At 42.5% G+C, this 22,933-nt stretch overlaps 2 protein-coding genes across 3 annotated transcripts in view; both read left to right on the forward strand.

The window, feature by feature from the left end:
- Positions 1-6,518, forward strand: part of LOC132406616 (tubulin polymerization-promoting protein family member 3-like) — a 24,387-nt gene extending 17,869 nt beyond the window's left edge. Inside the window, exon 5 of the mRNA XM_059992426.1 lies at positions 6,486-6,518. Within this exon, the coding sequence (XP_059848409.1) occupies positions 6,486-6,518 (33 nt within the window). The remainder of the gene's footprint in view (positions 1-6,485) is intronic.
- Positions 6,519-10,025: 3,507 nt separating this feature from the next.
- LOC132407166 (tubulin polymerization-promoting protein family member 3-like) lies at positions 10,026-18,972 on the forward strand. 2 transcript variants are annotated; one of them, XM_059993460.1, is made up of 4 exons: positions 10,026-10,046; positions 10,777-10,928; positions 14,100-14,253; positions 18,784-18,972. In XM_059993460.1, exons 1-4 carry the CDS (start codon positions 10,026-10,028, stop codon positions 18,970-18,972), a joined length of 516 nt encoding a protein of 171 aa, XP_059849443.1. The 2 variants fall into 2 exon arrangements, with proteins under 2 accessions (XP_059849443.1, XP_059849442.1); XM_059993459.1 differs by lacking the exon at positions 10,026-10,046 and having other exon boundaries at positions 10,738-10,928.
- The last annotated feature ends 3,961 nt before the right edge of the window (positions 18,973-22,933 follow it).

A 22,933-nucleotide genomic window follows, 5' to 3' on the forward strand; every position in this document is an offset into this window, starting at 1 on the left:
TCTCTTTGCAAAAACTTCTTGAGCCATAGCCTCAGCTCACCAATCTAACACTGGCCCACTCCAACACTAGCCCACTCCAACACTAGCCCACTCCCAAACTGGCCCACTCCAACACTGGCCACTCCCACAGTGGCCACTCCCACACTGGCCCACTCCCACACTGGCCACTCCACACTGGCCCACTCCAACACTGGCCCACTCCAACACTGGCCACTCCACACTGGCCACTCCCACACTGGCCCACTCCCACAGTGGCCCACTCCAACACTGGCCACTCCCACACTGGCCCACTCCAACACTAGCCCACTCCCACACTGGCCCACTCCAACACTGGCCCACTCCAACACTGGCCCACTCCCACAGTGGCCACTCCCACACTGGCCCACTCCAACACTAGCCCACTCCCACACTGGCCCACTCCAACACTGGCCCACTCCCACACTGGCCCACACCCACAGTGGCCACTCCCACACTGGCCCCGTTACATACCCCATAACTGGGTGTCTTACCAGCAAAGATAGAAGTGTCTGTTGGAGTCTGGTGATACTATTTTCAACAATGTTTATTAGCAAAAATATACAAAATAATATCAATGCAAATATACAGAGAATATACGTTAGCAATACTAAACCTAAAAGTGCAGATATAATAATAATCACTAATGAAACAAGCTCTATTGTTGTCTAGGGGATAATGAATTGTCAGATGGAAATATAAAGTTCAGTTCAGTTCATGCAGGCTGCGGTAGTTGTTTGTCGATGTGTTGCAATTGTTGAAGAGAGAGAGAGAGAGAGAGAGAGAGAATGTGTGAACAGTAACAACTATTATCTTGCCAACCTTCCTTTACAATTTTGATCCGTCAATGCGTTGTTGTTGTGGCCATTCACGTATGACCCCTCCATCCTTTAGCACTAGACCATTCTTCCGTGGTGGACTCGTCACCCAGACATGGGTGGACACACACACAAGCCCCCACCGGTCTCACTGCAAAACACTGTGAGTTAAAATTTACCGACCCTTCGTTCGGTCTCCGGTCTCCCACCCTGTCTCGTGGGGGTTCTGATGCTCACTAGCGTTTCTCCTGGTGCATCTGAGGGGTGTTACCCCAGACCTCACTTTTATCCCCACTCACGGGGTCTCAGGTGTCAATCAGGTTGGGATGATGTAACCCATCAAACCAGCCAACTCTGGTTGCTCCCTGAGGGGTTTCAGTGAATAGAACAGTACCACGTAAACAATCTTTCTCCAAAAGACAATAGCAGTAATCAATGGTTCCGCTAAATATATCTTGTTCTTGGAGAATTTTTCAAAGATAAGATACTTGAAGAATCAATAAAGCATATGAGATTCTTTGGCATCTTTGATACTTATGAGTGAAGCACCCAAAGGAAATGAAAGTTCAGCTATGTCCAGGGCGTGACTCTGGTAAACTCATGTTTCTCCATGGAAACTGCACATTCATCTAAACAATAAAACAGCTGCTTTTAATAAACTTTAGCCTACAGCCGAGAATGGTTTCAAAGTACCCGTTGTTTGCCGACTGTCGTTGCTGTGCTATGATGTACAATAATAAACGTCAACATTGACTTTAACGGGCTAATGCTTCCTAGGACTATACACCAGCATGGTGAATAAAGTTTTCTTTGTTTCAATCAGTACAGAGTCTGACTTAAGGAAGGACTTATTCAATACACAAGTCAAACAACATCTTTTCTTATCAATCCATTGAAACCATCAACGAAACCATCAAACTGTACAATTTTTAACCTTGTAATTTTTTAGGTGGGAACAAGAAAAGTAATCAATTATTTCACAACATTAAACTCCTCAAGGATCTGATAAGATGTCTGCTGACCAGTCTGGAATGATGTTTGTTCTTCTCACGCTAGAGTTCACAATATTTCAGATAAATGGCTAAGTGGAAAACAGAAAACTACCGTTGGAGTGTGTTCACTTCTAAATGTTGCTTAACCCCTTTACACAAGCTATTTTGATCATGTACAAAGGAATTAATTGGCTTCCAGTTTGTGAATGACTGGATAGATGGTTAATAGACTCAACAGTTCCTTCAGGAAAGTACCTTCCTCTCATCAGAACAATATCAATGGTACAACTATCTATAAGTGTTTAGTAATTCATAAAACAAAAGAGAAGAATTAAGCAATTCAGCCCAACAAGTTTGCTCTGCCTTTCCATCACAGCTGATTTACTTCCCTTCTCAGCTTCATTCTCCTGCCTTCTCTCCATAAACTTTGACACCCCCGTTAATGAAGAACCCATTAACCTCCAATTTAAATGTATCCAATAACCTGGCCTCCACTCCCATTTGTGGCAATGAATTCCACAGATTCTTCACCCACTGGCTAAAGAAATTCTTCAACATCTCCTCAAAAGGGACATCCTTCAATTCCGAGTCTGTGCCCTCTGGCCCTAGACTCCCCAACTATAGGAAACCTCCTCTCCACATTCACTCTATCTAGGCCTTTCAATAGTTGATAGGTTTCAATGAGGTCTAAACTCCAGTGAGCACAGGCCAAGAGCTATCAAACAGTTCTCATTCCTGCGATCATTCTCGTGAATCTATTCTGGACCCTCCCTAATGCCAGCAGATCCTTTCTTAAATAAGGGGCCCAAAACTGGTTATGAAAATCCAAATGCTGTCTGCCCAATGCCTCATAAATCCTTAGCATTATGTCTTTGCTTTAGGCTCTGAATACACATTCAACAGACCATTTACAAAAGGAATTGTGAAGGTTCCTTCCTCCTCTATTTAAAGTCTGTGGTAAGGCAATAATTCTTGCCAAAATATCCCTGAAATTACCCAGCAACATCTGTGAAATTTGGAACTGAAATTTCCAATCACTTTGTATTGTGCTGCAGGTTTTCTATGTTTCTAACAGGTCAGAAATACCTTGTCTGCATTTAAGAGATATTCAATAGCTTCTTCCTGGCTATTACAACATCATATTACAAAGGGAGAATGTAACTACAGCTGTGAAGATCCCTGCTGCACCCATTGACCCTGAGATCTCTGTCTCTGAGGCCAATGTTACGCTCCCTTCAAAGAAGGTGAACCCTCATAAGGTGAAAGGCCCCGTCAGTGTACCTGGTAAGGCTCTGAAAACCTGTGCCAACCAACTAACGAGAGTATTCAAGGACATTTTCAATTTCTCACAGCCACAGGCAGAAGTTCCCTCTGCTTCAAAAAGCCAACGATTATACCAGTGCCTCAGAAGAATAATGTGAGCTGCCTTAATGACCATCGCCCCATGGAACTCACTTCGACAGTGATGAAATGCTTTGAGAGGTTGGTCATGACCAGACTGAACTCCTTCCTCAGCAAGGACCTGGACCCATTCCAATTTGCCTATGGCCACAATAGGTCAACAGCAGATGCAATCTCAAAGGCTCTTCACACGGCTTTAGACCACCTGGACAACACAAACACCTATGTCAGGATGCTGTTTATCGACTATAGTCCAGTATTTAATACCATCATTCCCACCATCCTGATTGAGAAGTTACAAAACTTGGGCCTCTGTACCTCCTCTGCAATTGAATCCTTAACTTCCTAACCAGAAGACAACAATCAGTATGGATTTGGGTAACATCTCCTCCTTGCTGATGATCAACACTGGCGCACCTCAGCGGTGTGTGCTTAGTCCACTGCTCTACTCTCTATATACCCATGACTGTGTGGCTAGGCATAGCTAAAATGACATCTATAAATTTGCTAATGATACAACCATTGTTGGTAGAATCTCAGGTGGTGACAAGAGGATGTACAGGAATGAGATATGCCAACTAGTAGAGTGGTGTCACAGCAACAACCTTGCACTCAATGTCAGTAAGACAAAAGAGCTGACTGTGGACTTCAGGAAGGGTAAGACGAAGGAACACGTACCAATGCTCATAGAGGGATCAGAAGTGGAGAGAGTGAGCAGTTTCAGTTTCCTAGGTATCAAGATCTCTGAGGATCTAACCTGGTCCCAACAAATCAATGCAATTATAAAGAAGGCAAGGCAGTGGCTATACTTTATTAAGAGTTTGAAGAGATTTGGTGTGTCAGCAAATACACTCAAAAACTTCTATAGTTGTACCATGGAGAGCATTCTGACAGGCTGCATCACTGTCTGGTATGGGGGGGGGGGGTGGAGAAGAGGGACTACTGCACAGGACTGAAAGAAGCTGCAGAGGGTTGTAAATTTAGTCGGCTCCATCTTGGGTACTAGCCTACAAAGTACCCAGGACACCTTCAAGTAGAAATGTCTCAGGAAGGCAGCATCCATTATTAAGAACCTCCAGTGCCCAGGGCATGCACTTTTCTCCCTGTTACTATCCGGTAGGCGATACAGAAGCCTGAAGGCACACACTCAGCGATTCAAGAACAGCTTCTTTCCCTCTGTCCTCCAATTCCTAAATGGACATTGAACCCATGAACACTACCTCATTTTTCAATATACATTATTTCTGTTTTTGCAAGATTTTTTAATTTCCAATATGCATATACAGTAATCTATTTATTTATTTACTTCAATATTATGTATTGCATTAAACTGCTGCTGCTAAGTTAACAAATTCCACGACATTTGCCAGAATCTGAAGACAAAGAAAGTTACAAAAATTACAGATATGATCTGCAGAAAGCCATCTCACAGGTGAAGTGGAAATTCACGACCAAAATTGAACCAATGAGAGATGCTCGACAGCTGTGGCAGGCCTTGAATGTTATCAATTCTTAAAGCAAGTGGCATAGGGGAACAGTAGGGCTTCGCTTCCAGATGAGTTCAAAGCTGGAAGGTGATAAGTGACGCCAGGTAGGTGGGAGAGGTCAAAGGCTAGAGAAGAAGGAATCTGATTGGAGAATAGAGAGGACCATTGGAGAAAGGGAAGGAGGAGGGGACCCAGGGCAAAGTAATAGGCAAGTGAGAAGAGGGAAAAGGTCAGAGAGGGGAATGGGAAGGCATATTTATTTATCTGAAGGAGAAATCGATGTTTTGCCATCAGGCTGGAGGCTACCCAGATGGAGTATGATGTGTTGCTCCTCCACCATGAGTGTGGCCACACCTTGGCACAAGAGGAGACTATGGATGTTGGATTTCCAGCATCTGCAGACTACCTTCTGTTTATGATTCACATATTTGTCTCCACTTTTTTAATTAACTATTCTCAACACAAGTGAAAATGCATTGTGAAGAACACACTTGGTCAATGAAGGCATAAGACTAGGTCTTCTCTCTGGATGTGGGTGCTTAAAAACAACATGACCAAAGGCAACTCCCTTCAGACAGTTTGCAAAACTACTTTGACATCTTCTTTCAAATATGATTCTGCCACTAAGCTGCATGCAATTGGAACCTGCGATTTACATTTTGATGGTGTGTTTTCTGGCCAATTGAGCAATCTGGCAATTTGCTGTCTCCGAGGGAGTTTGGTGAGGTTTTGAGCAACGTGAACGGTCTGGAGACCAAGAAGCCTAGAGATGAGGTGGCAGCCCATGATCAACTCCATTTCTTGCCAATTAAAGCGTTGAGCAAGATTGAGCAAGTGGGTGTTCAGTGGCATCTGCCTGTGTTTGACAGGTCTCCCTCCCTCGCTCTCACTCACAGCTCCCGGTCTCAGGCAAGGTTTAACTGACATGGTTTGTGGTTTGTACTCTGCAGTTCATTATATGTGTTTCTGATTACTCCTTTTTTATTGCCATTTTGTGCTATTTTGATCTGGGTGGAGTGGTTCTGTGGCCTGCAGTCAACAAACAACACAGCATGAAATTAAACTGAACATCCCTACTGACCCATCCTGACGAAGGGTCTCGGTCCATAACGTCAACAGTGCTTCTTCCTATAGATGCTGCCTGGCCTGCTGTGTTCCACCAGCATCCCTAGACTGTTTCAATGACTCTGAGGTTTGATGGTTTTTATTCTGAGTTTCTCGCTCGATTTTTACAGCTTGCACATGTTAGGGAAATTAATTTGCTAAGGAAATTTGATTAAAGTTGATCGCAAGTAAATTAGACACGGTCTACGTAGTAAAGAGAGCTTTATTCACGATATCGTGGGAAGTGGGACCTCTAACAGTGGGTTTGAACACAAAATACTACAGAGAGCACAGCTCCTGTTATGTACGTACAAATGCATTGCCAAAGCAAAGGCTGTTTGATTAACCTTGTGAATTAGATATGCTAGCTTCACATGCAGTTCTCTTGTGATAAACTATACCCATAACAACAGCCAAAAGTTAAACATTCAGTTCTGTGTACAACTTTGTATTAACAAACAGCTTGTTTCATATCCCAGAGTCTAATTCTTACAAGATAGGCAACTGCAAGTATTTATTCTAAGAATCATCTCTGCTGAAAACTCGGCCAAATCTGTAACAAAGTAAACTGCAAATGGGTTTCCAGACTCAAAAAGCCAATATTACCCCTTCGTCCATCACAATATCTTCCTTCACAGCACGATTTGTTCTTTTCTCTTGTGTGTCAGGTGGTTGATGACTACGCGAGATGCCGCCAGTAAAAATTGCTGCCAAATGTAATGTAAGATGACTGTGATCATCAACCAAAAGAAAAAAAACTACAACTGATGAGCATTAATGTAAAAACAAAACCTGTCAGCTGGAACACTCGGAAACTTCTACGAAAGCATTGTGACAGACTGCCACACCATCTGGTGTCAGGGTGGGCTATTACACAGGACTGAAAGAGGCTACAGGAAGTTGTAAAATCAGTCAGTTCCATGTTGGGTACTAGCCTCTGTAGTATCCAGAACATCTTCAAGGAGCGTTTGCCGCAGAAAAGCGGTGACTCCACCATGTAGGACATGGACCTCCACCATGTAGGGCATGGACCTCCACCATGTAGGGCATGCCCTCGTCTCATTGTTACTGTCCCCTATGCCATCAGATCTCTAAATGGACATTGAACCCATGAACACCAGCTCACTTATTTAAAATGTATATTATTTCTGTTTTGCAGTATTTTTAATCTAAATATTTAATATACGATATACACTTACTGTAATTGATTTGCTTTTTTGTTCTTTCTATATTATCGTGTATGGAATTGAACTGCTGCCGCTAAGTGAACAAATTTCACAACATATGCTGATGATAATAAACCTGATTCTGATTCTGATCAATGCACACAAAGTGCTGGAGGAACTCAGCAGGCCAGGCAACACCTGTACAGTCAACGTTTCAGGCCGAGTCCCTTCGGCAGGACTGGAGAGAAAAAGAGATGATTCTTTAGCTAAGCTCAGTTTTTGGAATTTTTTTCAATGTGAGCATGGGCAGAGGAGCGGAGTGGCTTGTAGTACTGCTGCTTCACCGTTCCGGTATCTACAATCAGTCCTGACCTCCGCTCTGGTCGCGGGCGGAGGAGCGGAGTGACTGGTAGTACTGCTGCTTCACCGTTCCGGTGATCTACAATCAGTCCTGACCTCCGCTCTGGTCATGGGTGGAGGAGCGGAGTGACTGGTAGTACTGCTGCTTCACCGTTCCGGTGATCTACAATCAGTCCTGACCTCCGCTCTGGTCATGGGTGGAGGAGTGGAGTGGCTGGTAGTACTGCTGCTTCACCGTTCCGGTGATCTACAATCAGTCCTGACCTCCGCTCTGGTCATGGGTGGAGGAGCGGAGTGACTGGTAGTACTGCTGCTTCACCGTTCCGGTGATCTACAATCAGTCCTGACCTCCGCTCTGGTCATGGGTGGAGGAGTGGAGTGGCTGGTAGTACTGCTGCTTCACCGTTCCGGTGATCTACAATCAGTCCTGACCTCCGCTCTGGTCGCGGGCGGAGGAGTGGAGTGGCTGGTAATACTGCTGCTTCACCGTTCCGGTGATCTACAATCAGTCCTGACCTCTGCTCTGGTCATGGGTGGAGGAGTGGAGTGTCTGGTAGTACTGCTGCTTCACCGTTCCGGTGATCTACAATCAGTCCTGACCTCCGCTCTGGTCAGTTGTCTGCATCATCTCCCATGTTTTCTCCCATGCCCCAAAGACGGCTCGTTGGGAGGTTAGCTGGCCCTGTAAATCACACCTAGTGCGTGACTACAATGTTGAAATCTGTGGGGAACGGATGGGTAAGTGGGGAGGATAGGTTAGAGGGGTAAAGGGTTTGCTCGATCGGCCAGTAGAAAGTCAGAGGGGTGAATGCTCTCTCTCTGTGCCATTATAAAACATGAAAGTAAAAAATGTATCCTTTTGATTCCTTTCTGGCAATTCTGGCAATAAAATGTTGCAGGCTATTATAGCTATTATAGTGACCAATTGCGAAGAAAAAGCATTTCAGGATGTGCATTGTATACATTTCTCTGACATTAAACTTGACCTTTGAAACTTTGAATTTCAATACAAGCTGACTGAAAAATGATTACACTATTGATAGATTAATCAAGCGTGAAGTAATTTTTCATAAATGTAATCGATTTACTTCATTTCAGTACTTCTTCTGTATGCAGGGATCAAGTTCTGAATAATCTTCAGTGTATGTATCTGGAGAATATAAAATTATGAGGCATAGATAGGGTAGATATTCCCATCGACAGAGTATCAAAAAAAGAAAGCGTAGGTTTAAGGTGAGAGGAAGGCATGTTAAAGGAGATCTGAGGAGGAAGTTTTTTTAATATATACAGTTAATGATTGATATCAGGAACACACTGTCACGGAAAGCAGTGTATCTGGATGCAGTAATCCTGTTTCAGAGGTACTTAGACACGGCAGGTCACAGAGGCACCTGGACCTACAGTACAGCAAATGAGGATTAGTGCAGATGGGAAAAAATGGTCATCTGACACATGGTTTACTGAATTGAATTGACTTTATTAATTACATCTTTCAAATACACGAGGAGTGAAAAAAAGGATAGTCAATTTAGCATAGAAATACAATTGTATCGGCATGAATTAATCAGTCTGATGGCCTGGTGGAAGAAGCTGTCCTGGAGCCTGTTGGTGCTGTGGAACCACTTCCCGGATGGTAGCAGCTGGAATAGATTGCAGTTGGGGTGACTTGGTCCCAATGATCCTTCGGGCCATTTTTACACATCTGTCTTTGTAAGTGTCCTGAATAGTGGGACGTTCACATCTACAGATGTGCTGGACTGTTCAGACCACTCTCTGCAGAGTCCTGCGATTGAGGGAGGTACAGTTCCCAGACCAGGCAGTGATGCAGCCAGTCAGGATGCTCTCAATTGTGATCCTGTAGAAATTTCATAGGATCTGGGGGTCCATAACAAAGTTTTTCAACCGTCTGAGATGAAAGAGGTGTGTGGTGCCTTTTTCAAAACAAAGCCTGTATGTACAGACCACATGAGATCTTCAGTGATGTTTATGCCAAGGAATGTAAAGCTGTTCACCCTCTCAACCCCAGATCCATTGATGTCAGTAGGGGTTAGCCCGCCTCCATTCCTCCTGTAGTCCACAACCAGCTCCTTTGTTTTTGTGACATTGATGGAGAGGTTGTTTTCTTGACACCACTGTGTCAGGGTGATGACCTCTGTAGGCTGCCTCACGATGATTTGAGATTTGGCCAATCAGTGTAGTGTCATCAGCAAATTTAACTAGCAGATTGGAGCTGTGGGTGGCGACACAGTCATGGGTATACAGAGATGACTATGACAATGGAGTTGATTTCTTTATTATCTAGAGGGGTTTGGAGCTCATTAGCTTCCTAGCTTACATTCTGCACTATCTACTAAGAAACAGGGTACACCTTTTTTACAAAAACCAAATAAGTGCATAAGCCCTCAATTTGATTTACAATAACCTCTCTGGGCAGTGAAGTAAGGAGATTGAACATTGTAGTGATTACTAGCAATACTGGGCCAATTGAAGGTTAATGAGTGACCTTTGACTTTATCACCATTATCATTATTAAATATTATACAATCTGGAAAATTATTTGGCGAAAATCAAATCATAATATTTAGAAAAATATCCTTCCACCAATTAGATCTCAGGATTCAGATGATGACAATTGGCATTGTTGACTTATTGCACAGCTTTGATGTCAGATTTGGTGTTGCCATGGCTGCAGAAGCATGTAAGGTCAATGCTGCCCTTAAAAATTCAAACAAGAGGAAGGATCCTTCTGTAGATGCTTTAGGATATTAGGTGAGCCATTTCAGAGGTATAAAATAAAGTTCAAATTTTTAAAATTAAAGAATTAAGTTATACTGTAGTTTTTCTTTGGCTTGGCTGAGTCTGAGAATTCTTCAAACACTGCTGAATAGCAAAGGAATGCAGGGAAGCTCCTCACTCATGTACTTGCTCATTCTAACAGGTCTGAGCAGTTAACACAGAACACGAAATACTGAACACGACAGTGCAGAAACAGGCCATTTGCCCACAATATCAGTGCCAATCACGATGCTAATTTAAACAGTGCATTCATCTGTATAAGACCCATATCCCTCCCATTAACATACATCTATTCAGTAGTTTGAAATGCCATTCTAATGTCACATCTTACCCTTCAAGGAATACCTGATCATGTGTCTGTTAAATGCCTTTTAAACTTTGCTAATGTTTAATCAGCCATTTTGGCTGAGGGAATAGTATTTCCCATTTATCAAGCACTCCCTACTCAGTAAAGCAATATCAGTGTAAAGATTGGAAATACTTCTCATATCTTCAGTTGTAGAATGCAATTTCTTTTCCAATAGTTTTAGATCATTTCCTTTCAAATCCCTCTTTTTATTTTATACAGGATAACTGAATAAATCACAGAAACTGAAGAATGGCGGGAACATCAACAAACATGCAAGCTCTGCATGAGTCTTTCAAAAAATTTGCAATGCATGGGGATACTAAGTCAACTGGGAATGAAATGAATGGGAAAAACTGGTCCAAACTGTGCAAAGACTGCAATGTAATCGATGGTAAAACAGTCACCTCAACTGATGTGGATATTCTATTTTCGAAAGTAAAGTAGGTAGCAGCCACTTCCAGAATCAGAATCAGGTTTATTATCACCGGCATGTGACGTGAAATTTATTAACTTAGTACCAGCTGTTCAATACAATAAATAATCTAGCAGAGAGAGAAAAATAATAATGATAAATAAACAAGTATATCAATTATGTATATTGAATAGATTTTTAAAAAACATTCAAAAACAGAAATACTGTATATTAAAAAGTGAGGTAGTGTACATGGATTCAATGTCCATTTAGGAATCAGATGGCAGAGGGGAAGAAGCTGTTCCTGAATCACTGAGTGTGTGCCTTTAGGCTTCTGTACCTCCCACCTGATGGTAATAATGAGAAAAGGGCATGCCCTGGGTGAAGCTCAATAAAACTGCTTGTAATCATTTTATTGCATAAATTTGCTTAAATTTTCTCACAATAGAAAGTACAACAAGCCAGTTTGACAATGCAAACCTTGGATCTTGCAATGTGATGATTCATCTTCTGTTTTCCTTACACTCGCTCAGTGTACTGTTGTAGTGACATGATCTGTTTGGATGGTACACCGAACAAAATTTTCACTGTACCTCGGTACATGTGACAGTAACAAATACTAATTAAATGTTATTACATAATTCTCTATCATCCAGTTTATCCTCGAGGATAGCACTTACAATTCCATCCCCACAGATTGGACTAAATGTTGTAGTCACAGTAGTTTGCCACTCCCAGGGGCCCTGAGACAATCATAAAGTCAGAACAATTGAAGGACACCCAACAGAAAGGAACAAATGAGGAAAGTAAATAATAAAATTACTTCACTTCTCAAAGTTTACCCATCCATCATTTTAATCCACCCCCACCCCAGCAAAGCAATCAACTGAACATCAAGATCAATGACGACAGTGTAGAGTTGAGAGAGCAAACTGTCAGTCGCCTTGTCTTGGATGGTGCCAACCTCCTTGCTTCACTGATCATCTGATTGTGCCTTGTGGACTACAGGAAAGCTTTAGGGATTTGGACGTTCAGTCACATAAAATATTCAGTGTTAGAACTATAGGGACAGTGAGCAAAGATGCAGACTATGAAATATCAGAAAAACTCCCTTTAATGTACGCTGTAGTGTGTTTACTTGTCAGCATATACACCTGTACTATGTAACATCATTTATTTTAGTACTGTGTCTGGGGAGTAATGATAGGCTACAGGGATAAATCCAGCCAGGTTTCAAAGGGATATGCAGGAACCAAAGGACCTGAGTGTAACATGGCTGCCGATTCTTGAGAGCAGTAAATGTCCGTGATTCAGAATTCTTCGAGCAATACAAAGCAACGTTGAACTGTACAAAACACCAGTTAGGTCACAACTATGATCATGCATCTAGTTCTGATAACCACACATATGGAGATTCTGGAGAAAATACAGAGGAGATTTACTGGAATGGTTCTAGGGATGAGGGACTTTTGGCCTCAAGATTTTACTGAAGGAATTGGTGGTGCTGCCCTCAGTGGAGAGGACATTTGTTAAAGGTGTACAAGGTTTAATCTGGTTTAGATAAGGTAAATATGGGGAAGCTATTTCCATTAGCAGATGGTTCAATATTTAAGGCATTGGCAAAAAATTACCAGGGCAGCTTGAGGAAAATTTTGATGTGCCAGGGTATCTCTGCAGGAGAGTGTCCTCAACCCAACCATCTTCAACAGCTTCCTTGAAGACATTCCTTATAAAGTCTGGAGGTCCATTTGACCTCACGATGTTCGGTTCCATTCACAACTCCTCAGCATACAAAATAATCCTTGTCTGTACACAACAAGATCTAGATAACCTTCAGGCACAGGTAGCAGGTGACATTTATGCTACTGAAGCACCTGGCAATGAATATCTCCCATATACAGAGCCTAATCATCTACCTTTGACATCGAAAGGCATTATCTTCAGCAACCCATTTGCCATCAATATGCTGGAGGTCATCATCAATTAGAGACTCAATTTGATCAGCCACATGAATACTAGAACTGTGCAAACAGGCTAAAAAGTTAATAAACACAGGAGATTCTGCAGTTGCTAGAAAGCCAGAGCAACACACACCACAACATGCTGGAGCAACTCAGCCGTTCAGGCACATCAGTGGAGAGGAATAAAGCATCTGTGTTTTGAGCTGAGACACTTCAAGAGGTCCCTTCATCAGAAGCCAACAATCAAAACACATTCTGATACGCCAAGGTCCTTCCGTCATCTACCAGAAAGTAGCAAGGTTTATGCAAATCCAACAACATTCAAGACTTTCAACAACATTCAGCACTAAGCAGCTCACTGGATTAGTTCTGTATCAGCACCTTAAATATTTATTCCCTCTGCCACAGGATCAGTGGTGTAGTGGCATCAGCACCAGACTTTGAGGTGAATGGTCCAAGGTTCAAATCCAGCCGGTTCCATCCATGCTGGGTTGAGCGTCAAGCTAGCAACTCAGTCTCATATAAATAGACAAAATAGACAAGAAAGCAGGAAGGTTGTCACCCAATGCGCCACAAGGTGCATAGAGGAATAACAATAGTCTCATAGAGGATACAGTCTGTCCAGAGAAGATTAGATCAGTCGTTACTAAAGTTCCATGAAAGTACAGTCATTACTGCTCTAATTTATTCTGACTGCACCTCTCAGACAGGCTACCTCTGTCTCCATGAAAGACAAGAGCATTGGTCACATGGGAACATCTCAAACTCCAGGTTCCCTGGCAAATTGCACAGCAACATGCTTTGGAAACATATTGACCTTTCTTTTGTGCAGCTGGATCTTGGCTCTCCCTATCCAACAGCACAGCTGGAATATCATCGCCAGAAGAACTGCAACATTTCAACAAGGTAACTTCTGAATGGCCAACAGGGATTTACAATAAATATTGGCCTTGCTGTTTTGTCCAGTTGCTGAACAATAATTCTATTGTAGATGTTAGAAAAATGAGTCTAGAACTTCTGGTTACATTCAATATATCAGGTTGCATCAAATGAAAGAGAAACAGATTTAACGTTATAGATTCTTGAGCAATAATCATATTTCAGTTTTTTTCTCCATAAACACCGTTTGACCTGCTCAGTAGTTTCAATATCTCCTGCTTTGTATTTACAATTTTTAATGCCAGTCCAATCTGGAAACAATTAGAGAAAGTTAATCTACAATTATGTTTTAATTCCAGGGCCAAATCAGCTCGGGTGATCAACTTTGAAGAGTTTAAAGCAGCTCTGAGAGAACTCGCTCCAAAGAGGTTCAAAGGACAAAGTCAAGAAGATGCACTTCAGTCAATTTATGGTTTAATAGCTGGAAAAGACCCAGCTAACCTTGGAATAACAGTAAGTGTGTTGACCCCATCTAATTACAAACTTAGATCTGAAGTTGAATCATTTGGTTTCAAATGTATCCGTAAGATTCCATTAATTTCCCTCGAGTTTCTGGCTTTTATATTGAGATACTGAACCCTTAAAATTCCGAAATCATTCTCTTCTTCTGACTGGAACCAATATGAGTGAAGCAAACTTTGGTTCATTTCTGTTAGAAATTGTCAGCCATGTCATAGACTTCCTGAGCATATTATCTACAGTACTTATACTCAGAACACAGAGATAGTACAGATCACATCACACACATTCGTACATCTGTATGTGCTCACAGAAACATAGTTCTGTTACAGATATGTTTGCATATGGTGTCAGTTCAAAGCAACCATGTGTGTTTGCAGCAAAATACTGGGCAGACCAGTTCCGCAATCTTAATTTCTAATGGATGAAATGTTCAACTGGAGAGCACTCTCTAGCAGAGAGCTTGAAATGAGACTTGGAACTTATTTTTTATGAAATGCTTAAATCAATCCCTCTGTCAAGAGACATCTGGGGCCATTATTTTCCATTCAAGTCAAACCATCAAACTTGCTGCTATGGCAGGCTTTTCATGATGGGCAGATGAAGTCCCTCCAAGTGGATTGGTAACTTAGCCGGTTTACACCCAGGACACACTACAGTCCAGCATGTTACAAAGTGGTTCAGAGCAGGAATACAGGCCTTTCAGCCCATCAGGTCAGCTTCAATCAAAAATTACCCAGTAATTCCAATCCTAATCAATCCTATTATCCCTGTGTTGCTTGGATACATTCACTCTCTCACGCATACTAGGGGCAATTAGTGATGGCCACTTAATCTTCTGATCCACTTTGGGATGTGGGAGGAAAGCAGAGCACCTGGAGTGTAGACAAATACCCCAATGCTAGGATTGAACTGGGGTCTCTAGCATTGGAAGGCAGCAGCTCTACCCACTGCACCAGTGTACTCTGCTCTTTGAGTTGTAGGAAATTTGCTACTGTTGAGCTTCTGTACGACTGATGTACTCTCCCACCCTCAATGGAGTCAAAGCATCTGAACAGTAATTACTCAAAATATGTTGTGTACTCCTTCTTGAAAAGTCTGCCCAGTACAATATGCAATTAAATGTTCCAAGATTTTTTGAGTGTACTTGTTGCCATCCTTTGACTTCACTTTGAAGGAATTCTTAAAGCTCAAATCACTTGGGAGTATTTGCCAGCAACTGCAATTAGTCAAAAACACAAGAGACTCTGCAGATGCTGGAAATCCAGAGTAACACACAAAAATGTGGGAGGACTCAGCAGGTCAGGCAGCATCTATTGAAAGAGATAAAGTATCGACATTTCAGGCTGAGATCTTCATCAGGACTCATGAACTGATGAAAGGGTCTCAGTCCGAAATGTCAATTTATTATTCCCTTCTGTAGATACTGTCTGACCTGCTGAGTTCCTCCAACATTTCGGGTGTAAGTGGTCAAAGATTCAATGGTAACCACGGGTGTTTCAGCCAACAGAACATAAGGTCTTGTGGGACAAGCACATGAACCTCAGGACAGGCATTCAATGAAGACATTTTAAATGAAATCACCCTGAATTCTTGAATTCTTGAGAACACAGTCCAAGATGACAGTGGGCTCTGCAACAACACATGGGATGGGATCTAAGACCAGCACAGCCTCCAAGATCCAGATTCTGAATCTAATTTGAGTACAAGGACGTTTCAGTTCAGTGCTTTTCTTCTCTGTTACATTTTCTGTCCATGGAAAGGTTAGGAATTATCTGTAAAATCTCATTGTAAGAAATCGACAGCTGTAACATACAAGATGCCAGATGCATTGAATAGTTAGGCCAAGAATGTTGGTCATTTGCCATGGAAACTGGCCATCTACACCACTTTTACAATGCTGGTGGCTCTTCCCAAACCAAATGATTTTATTGGCTGTGTGTACGTGGTCAAGGAATCAGCAGTGTTGAAGTGTGTGGACCTGGGAGTGGAAATGTGGAGATCCACCTAAATGATATCCTGCTCGGGAACAACAATATTTCACATTCCCAGCTTCCACGTGACCATAGTGTGTAATATCCCACAAACAAGTGCTAGTTACTCTGATAACTGCATGGTTCCACCAGGCTACAGTTCTGTGGTTTCACAAAGCAACACGTGTGGTAGGTGGCTGCTTGAAGATCGAGTCAGACCATTGGAATACTTGCTCACGAGTACCTGTAATATATCTGCCAGAAAGCAGGTTAGAACTTTCCTTTCCACTCCGTGAGTCCGTCCAAATTCATGTGCTGCTGAATTCATCCCGCCCCTGAATCCCCTGGACTGTGCTCTTGCCATCGTATGTTTTACCATGAAATGTTTCATTCAGGACAAACTATCTTTGGTACCAAGATGGTCAAAAGCATATTTCTGGAAGCAGCCAAGTAAACATGCAGTGTAGCGAAGCTTTGGGAAGATTCTCCAGGGTGCTGAACAGCAGATTCGCAGACTCGTAAGTCAGAGAGAAAAAAAATACAATTAAAATACAATAATATATAATTGAAAAAGTGAGGTAGTGTTTGTGGATTCAATGTCCATTTAGGAATCAGATGGCAGAGGGGAAGAAGCTGTTCCTGAATCACTGAGTATGTGCCTTCAGACTTCTGTACCTCCTACCGGATGGTAACAGTGAGAAAAGGGCATGCCCTGGGTGCTGGGATCCTTAATAATGGACGCTGCCTTTCAGAGACACCACTCCTTGAAAGTATCCTGGGTACTTTGTAGGATAGTAGCCAAGATGGAGGCAATTAAATTTACAATTCTCTGCAGTTTCTTTCAGTCCTGTCCAGTAGTCACTCCCCCCACCCACCCCCCATACCAGACGGTGATGCAGCCCGTCAGAATGCTCTCCACAGTACATCTATAGAAGTTTTTGAGTGTATTTGTTGACATACCAAATCTCTTCAAACTCCTAATGAAGTATAGTCACTGTCTTGCCTTCTTTATAGCTGCATCGATATGTTGCAACCAGGTTAGATCCTCAGAGACCCTGACACCCAGGAACTTGAAACTGCTCACTCTCTCCACTTCTAATCCCTCTATGAGGATTGGTATGTGTTCCTTCATCTTAACCTTGCTGAAGTCCACAACCAGCTCTTTTGTCTTACTGACGTTGAGTGCAAGGTTGTTGCCGCAGCACCATTCCACTAGTTGGCGTATCTCACTCCTGTATGCCCTGTCGTCACCATCTGAGATTATGCCAACAATGGTTGTCTCATCAGCAAATTTATAGATGGCATTTGAACTATGCCTAGCCACACAGTCATGGATATATGGTGACTAGAGCAGTGGGCTAAGCACACACCCCTGAGAAGGAGATTGTCAACGAGAAGGAGATATTATCACCAATCCATACAGATTGTGGTCTTCAAATTGTGGTTAGCAAGTCAAGGTCCAATTGCAGAGGGAGGTACCAAGGCCCAGGTTATGTAACTTCTCATTCAGGATTGTGGGAATGACTCTCTTTAATACTGAGTTATAGTCGATGAACAGCATCCTGACATAGGTGTCTGTGTTGTCCAGGTGGTCTAAGACTGTGTGAAGAGCCATTGAGATTGAATCTGCCATTGACCTATTGTTGCCATAGGCAAATTGGAATGGGTCCAGGTCCTTGCTGAGGCAGGAGTTCAGTCTAGTCATCACTGTTGATGTGAGTGCTACCAGGCGATAGTCATTTAGGCAGCTCACATTATTCTTCTTAGGCACTGGTATAATTTTTGTCTCTTTGAAGCAAGTGGGAACTTCCACCCATAGCAGTGAGAGGTTGAAAATGTCGGATCATTTTAATTTATTCATTCAAAACCCTAAGTTTGCTCATTGCCACATAATGTTGTTTCTTTCTTCCAAATGCTGACTAGGCTTGGCACGGGAATAAAAACTTCCTGATATCACTCCGAGTTACCTCCGGTCAAGTTTGTTAAGTACAGTACCTCACTGTTTGACTCCTACCGTTTCATTTGCAGCATATTCCAAATATATTTTTTCCGTTTCACACGTTACACTTCCTGAAAGACTAGTGGATGGAATATTCCATTCAGTCTCTCAATCTCTCCTCACAATATTGATCCGGACACTGGACATTGAAGGCTCACCCTAGTACTGTCAATGGCAGGTGGGGTTTGAATACCTCCTTACTCATTGGCTGCATTCAAAGACCAGAATATTTGGCTGATTGGCCCAAACTTTCCCTTGTTCATAAGTTGCTTTAACTTTCCGAGGCTCTTGCATCATTTATTCCCATTTTAATAACCCTGGTGAAGCACAAGGTCCTAATACTTCCATTCTCTTCAAACCTTTCCTCAAATGTAATCACAATCTCCTGTGGAACTTGTATGAATGCAGCAGTTTGTAGTTTCTCTTACCTGTTTTGGACATAAAAATGTAATCTCACCCATTGGACCAGTGACCTCAATGCAAATTTATGGTGAAAACGACAGACATTTTTAAAGAAATATCTAACCTTTTCAATGTTGTTTCTCCTTCTAGGTTGCAACTAAAGCAGGTGCTGTTGAAAGATTGACAGACACCTCTAAGTACACGGGTTCCCACAAGGAACGCTTTGATGAAAGTGGAAAAGGCAAAGGGATCAGTGGCAGGGAGTACACAGCAGAAAATACAGGTTACGTTGCAAATTACCAGGGTGCGGGAACATATGACCAGAAAGTGAAGAAGTAGAAGCAGTTTAGATGCTTCCACTAAAGAACAGAAGGGAACCTGTACTCTCTGTACCCCGTTCAGTTGCTTGTTCTCTAGTGCTTACATTAAAGAATTAAATTACATTTCTATTTTTACTTTTAAGTGCCTTCTTTATTGGTAGAAAGTGTGACTCACTGCTCCTGTCCTAAGACAGCTGTGCTCTGTTGCTCTGATTCTCTCCAAGGGATGAGATATCTCAAGGATGCACTTTCACCCACAATGGCAACAATCCTGAATGCTAGCAAACATGGAGGTTGAGGGCAATAGAGAATGTCACCATGTAGTCAAAAGGTTGGGGTGGAATACCGGTGCGAGTTAAGTGGGGGGAGGAGTCAGGATGAAGCAAGAGTACCAGGCCAGGCAGAAGGAAGAATGCCTCTGTGTACATAAGGGAGATCATTGACAGCTGGGGGAGTGGGGAGCAGGCTGAGAGGAATATGGAAGAATATAAAGGCAGCTCAGCGATGTGGGGAGGGGGTGGTAGTGTGGAGCAATGGGTATCGGCCTGCCTTGCTGCTTGGGTTTCATACTTACCTCCATTTCACCTGTACAGTGTTCACACATTCTCCTGGTGGTCTGACTGTGCTCCTACCGTTGACGACATAGGGATGGCATAACTGAGGAGAAAAGCCTAACCAGGAGCAACTAATATGTAGCAACAGAGGGGACAGAGTTTTGTGTGAATTCTCCATGAGAGTCAAGAGGCTTTGGAGAACCTATCTGTCCCTGTGGCAACGGTATTTTAAAACACGGTAGCATAAGGGCGGCACATAGCGTAGAAGTTAGCACAACAGTTTACAGCACAGACGACCCAGGTTCAATTCCCACTGCTGCCTGTAAGGAGCTTGTACATTCTTCTCATGACCATGTGAGTTTTCTTTGGGTCCCCCCACAGTCCAAAGATGTACCAGCTGGTGGAACCCCGGTTTCCTTGGGCTGCGTAAGACACTTTCCGGTCTCACCAGTTCCGTGAGTTCCAGTTTGTGTGGATGCTGTGCAAACTACTACCCTGTTACAAATAACAGACAGCACACTGACTGTATACAGTTAAAGGAATTGTACTTATGAATCATAACTAAAGAAAAGGGCCCATTATAATTGAACAGTCGAATGTGCACAAGTTGCAGCTCATCTCTTCCCCAAAAGTAAAACTCAGCTCTTGGCTCCATCGAGTCATGATCCCCCACCGGGTCCAATCCTGTGACGGGTTCTCTCCAGCACCTTCTCTCTTCCTCTCCTGCCAAACAAAGGACCCAACTCACAACGGAGTCAGGCACATGACACGAAAAGCTGCTCCCCTGATTGGACAGTTCACCCGTTATCTCTAACCATAACCCAAACACCACTTCCACTGAAAGACCATTACGCTAGCAGTGAAACTTTCCCTGGGGTGTTATAGTAGGATAATTGATTAATTAGGCTGATTAAATCGGGGATTGCTGGGTGGCGCGGTTCAATAGGCCAGAGAAACAAATCCACACTGAACGTCAATAACTAAAATAAATAAATCCTGCAAATATATGCTGTTTGTGCAAGGATGATGCAATGCCAATTTTGAATTTGATCACTTTTTATTAACAGAAGATAATAAGCACATAATATAACAGGATTAGTTGGAAGCTCAGGAAAGTCTGCCAATGTTAGAAAGCCAAAGCAACATGCACAAAATGCTGTGCAACAGTGGATCTCTCAGGCTGAGACCCTCCTTCAGGATGGAAGGAGAAGGGGGAGGATGCCAGAATAAATAGGTGGAGAGGGGTAGGGGCCTAGCTGGAAGGTGATAGATGAAGCCATGTGAGTGGGAAAGATCAAGGGCTGGAGAGGAAGGAATCTGATAGGGGAGTACAGGCTTGGGTGAGTACGTGGTCAAAGAGTTGGAGGGCAATAGAGGGGGGAGCAGTCAGGAAGAGTTTCATTGAACCCATGTTGAAGAGAAAATTTAAAGTTCTTCAGGTTAGACATCTTTCTTAGAGACTTCACAGTGGATCATACACACAAGAAATTCTGCAGCTGTTGGAAATTCAAAGCAATGCACACAAAATGCTGGAGGAACTCAGCAGGTCTGGCAGCGTCTATGGAAATGAATAAACAGTCGACGTTTTGGGCCGAGACCAGGATCCTGCACTGATGACCTGTGGACAGGAGATCAAATTCCATCACAGTGGTCATGACTTTTAAATTTGGTTAACTTAATAATCTGGAATTTCAAAAAATAAGTTAGTCTGAGTAATAGTAACTATTAAACTACTTGATCATCATTAAAAATCCATCCAGTTAATTACTACCCAATCAGAACACCAAAGTAATGGGAAGTGTTTTTATTGTTATTGTGAAGCTGTTACAGCTTGAGGCATCAGAGTTCAGAGTTCAATTCCAGCCCCACCTGTAAGGAGTTTGTATGTCTTCCCCAATGACCGACTGGCTTTCCTCTGGGTGCTCTGGTTTCCTCCCACATTCCAAAGACTTGCTGGTTAGTAGGTTAATTGGCCATTGTAAATTGCCCTGCGGTTAGGCTAAGGTTAAATCGGTGGGTTTCTGGGTATTGCGGCTTGTTGGACCAGAAGAGCCTCTTTTGCGCTGTATCTTTAAATTTTTTGAAAATTATTTATCATTTATTAAGATACAGCGTGAAATAGGCCCTTTGAGCCACACTGCCCAGCTATCTCCTGACTTAATCCTCGCCTAATCACAGGACAACCTACTACAACAATTAATCTACAAGCCGATACATCTTTGGACTGTGGGAGAAAACAAAAACATAAAACAACCAAAAATGATAAATTATTACTTGGGTGTTGCTAGAACTTACCGAGCTCCAGAGAAACAGGCAACATGCTGGAGGATGTGATGGATCAGGCTGTATCTGTGGAGTGAAGTGGACAGTTGATGCTTTGCATTGAGATCCTTCATCTGAACTGGGCAGTACACGTGAAGGCCTCAACTTCAAACGTCGACTTACCCATTTCTCTCCAAAGATGCTGCCTGACCCATTGAGTTCCTCCAGCATTTTACTTGTCCACCAGATTCTAGCATCTGCAGACTCATGCGCTCCAGACCACATTATGGTCTTGGTCGAAACTTAAGACAAAGGAGCTGGACTCCACAGCGTGATTGGTGACACTGTCCATGGCATCAGCACAAGAGAGCTCCAATAAAACAAATCAAGAGTGCACTGTGCAATAGACTGGACATGACATGATCTGCTGTGGTGGAAAAAACACAAGTATTTCCCTTTGTTTGTGAAAAATGTTGATCTCTTTTACAACAGCAGGAGCCCATAGTATTTACACAATTCTTTGTGGTGGAATTTTAAAATATATACAATAATATGGAAAATTAAAAATCAGTCATACTCAACCTGATGATGATAGGTGATAACAAAGTTCAATGTACATTGATTGTCAAGTATACACGCATTATACAACCTTGAGACTCATCTCCTTACGGCAGCTACAAAACAAAGAAACCAAATAGAACTCATTAAAACAAAAGAAGATCGCCAAACATGCAGAGTGAAGTGAGAAAAAAACATGTGAACAACAAAAGTAAGCAAATAGCATTCAGAACTGAAGTTCACACTGTGAAAGTTGAAAGGCCACAGCCACAGTTCAGTACAGAGATGAGTAAACCTCCCAGAGCAGCAATCTGAAATTAATGAACACCCCCATTATTTTCATGGAGATGGCCATCAACAAGTTCAAACAATGTACTTTCCAAGAAAGGATCTGTTCCTAAGCCAGGTACTTTGAGATTAATCATACTAATCGTTCATAGCAACTCTGATTTACTTGGTTAAAGCTGAGAGCTCTTTTTATTAGAAATTAAAGATTAAAGATCAGCTTTATTTGTCACATGTACATCAAAACATTGAAACATACAGTGAAATTCGACTTTTGTGTTCACAGCCAACATACAATGAGGAGGTGCTGGGGCAGCCCGC

This window comes from Hypanus sabinus, chromosome 17 (genome assembly GCF_030144855.1).
Source record: "Hypanus sabinus isolate sHypSab1 chromosome 17, sHypSab1.hap1, whole genome shotgun sequence".
Classification (NCBI taxonomy): domain Eukaryota; kingdom Metazoa; phylum Chordata; class Chondrichthyes; order Myliobatiformes; family Dasyatidae; genus Hypanus; species Hypanus sabinus.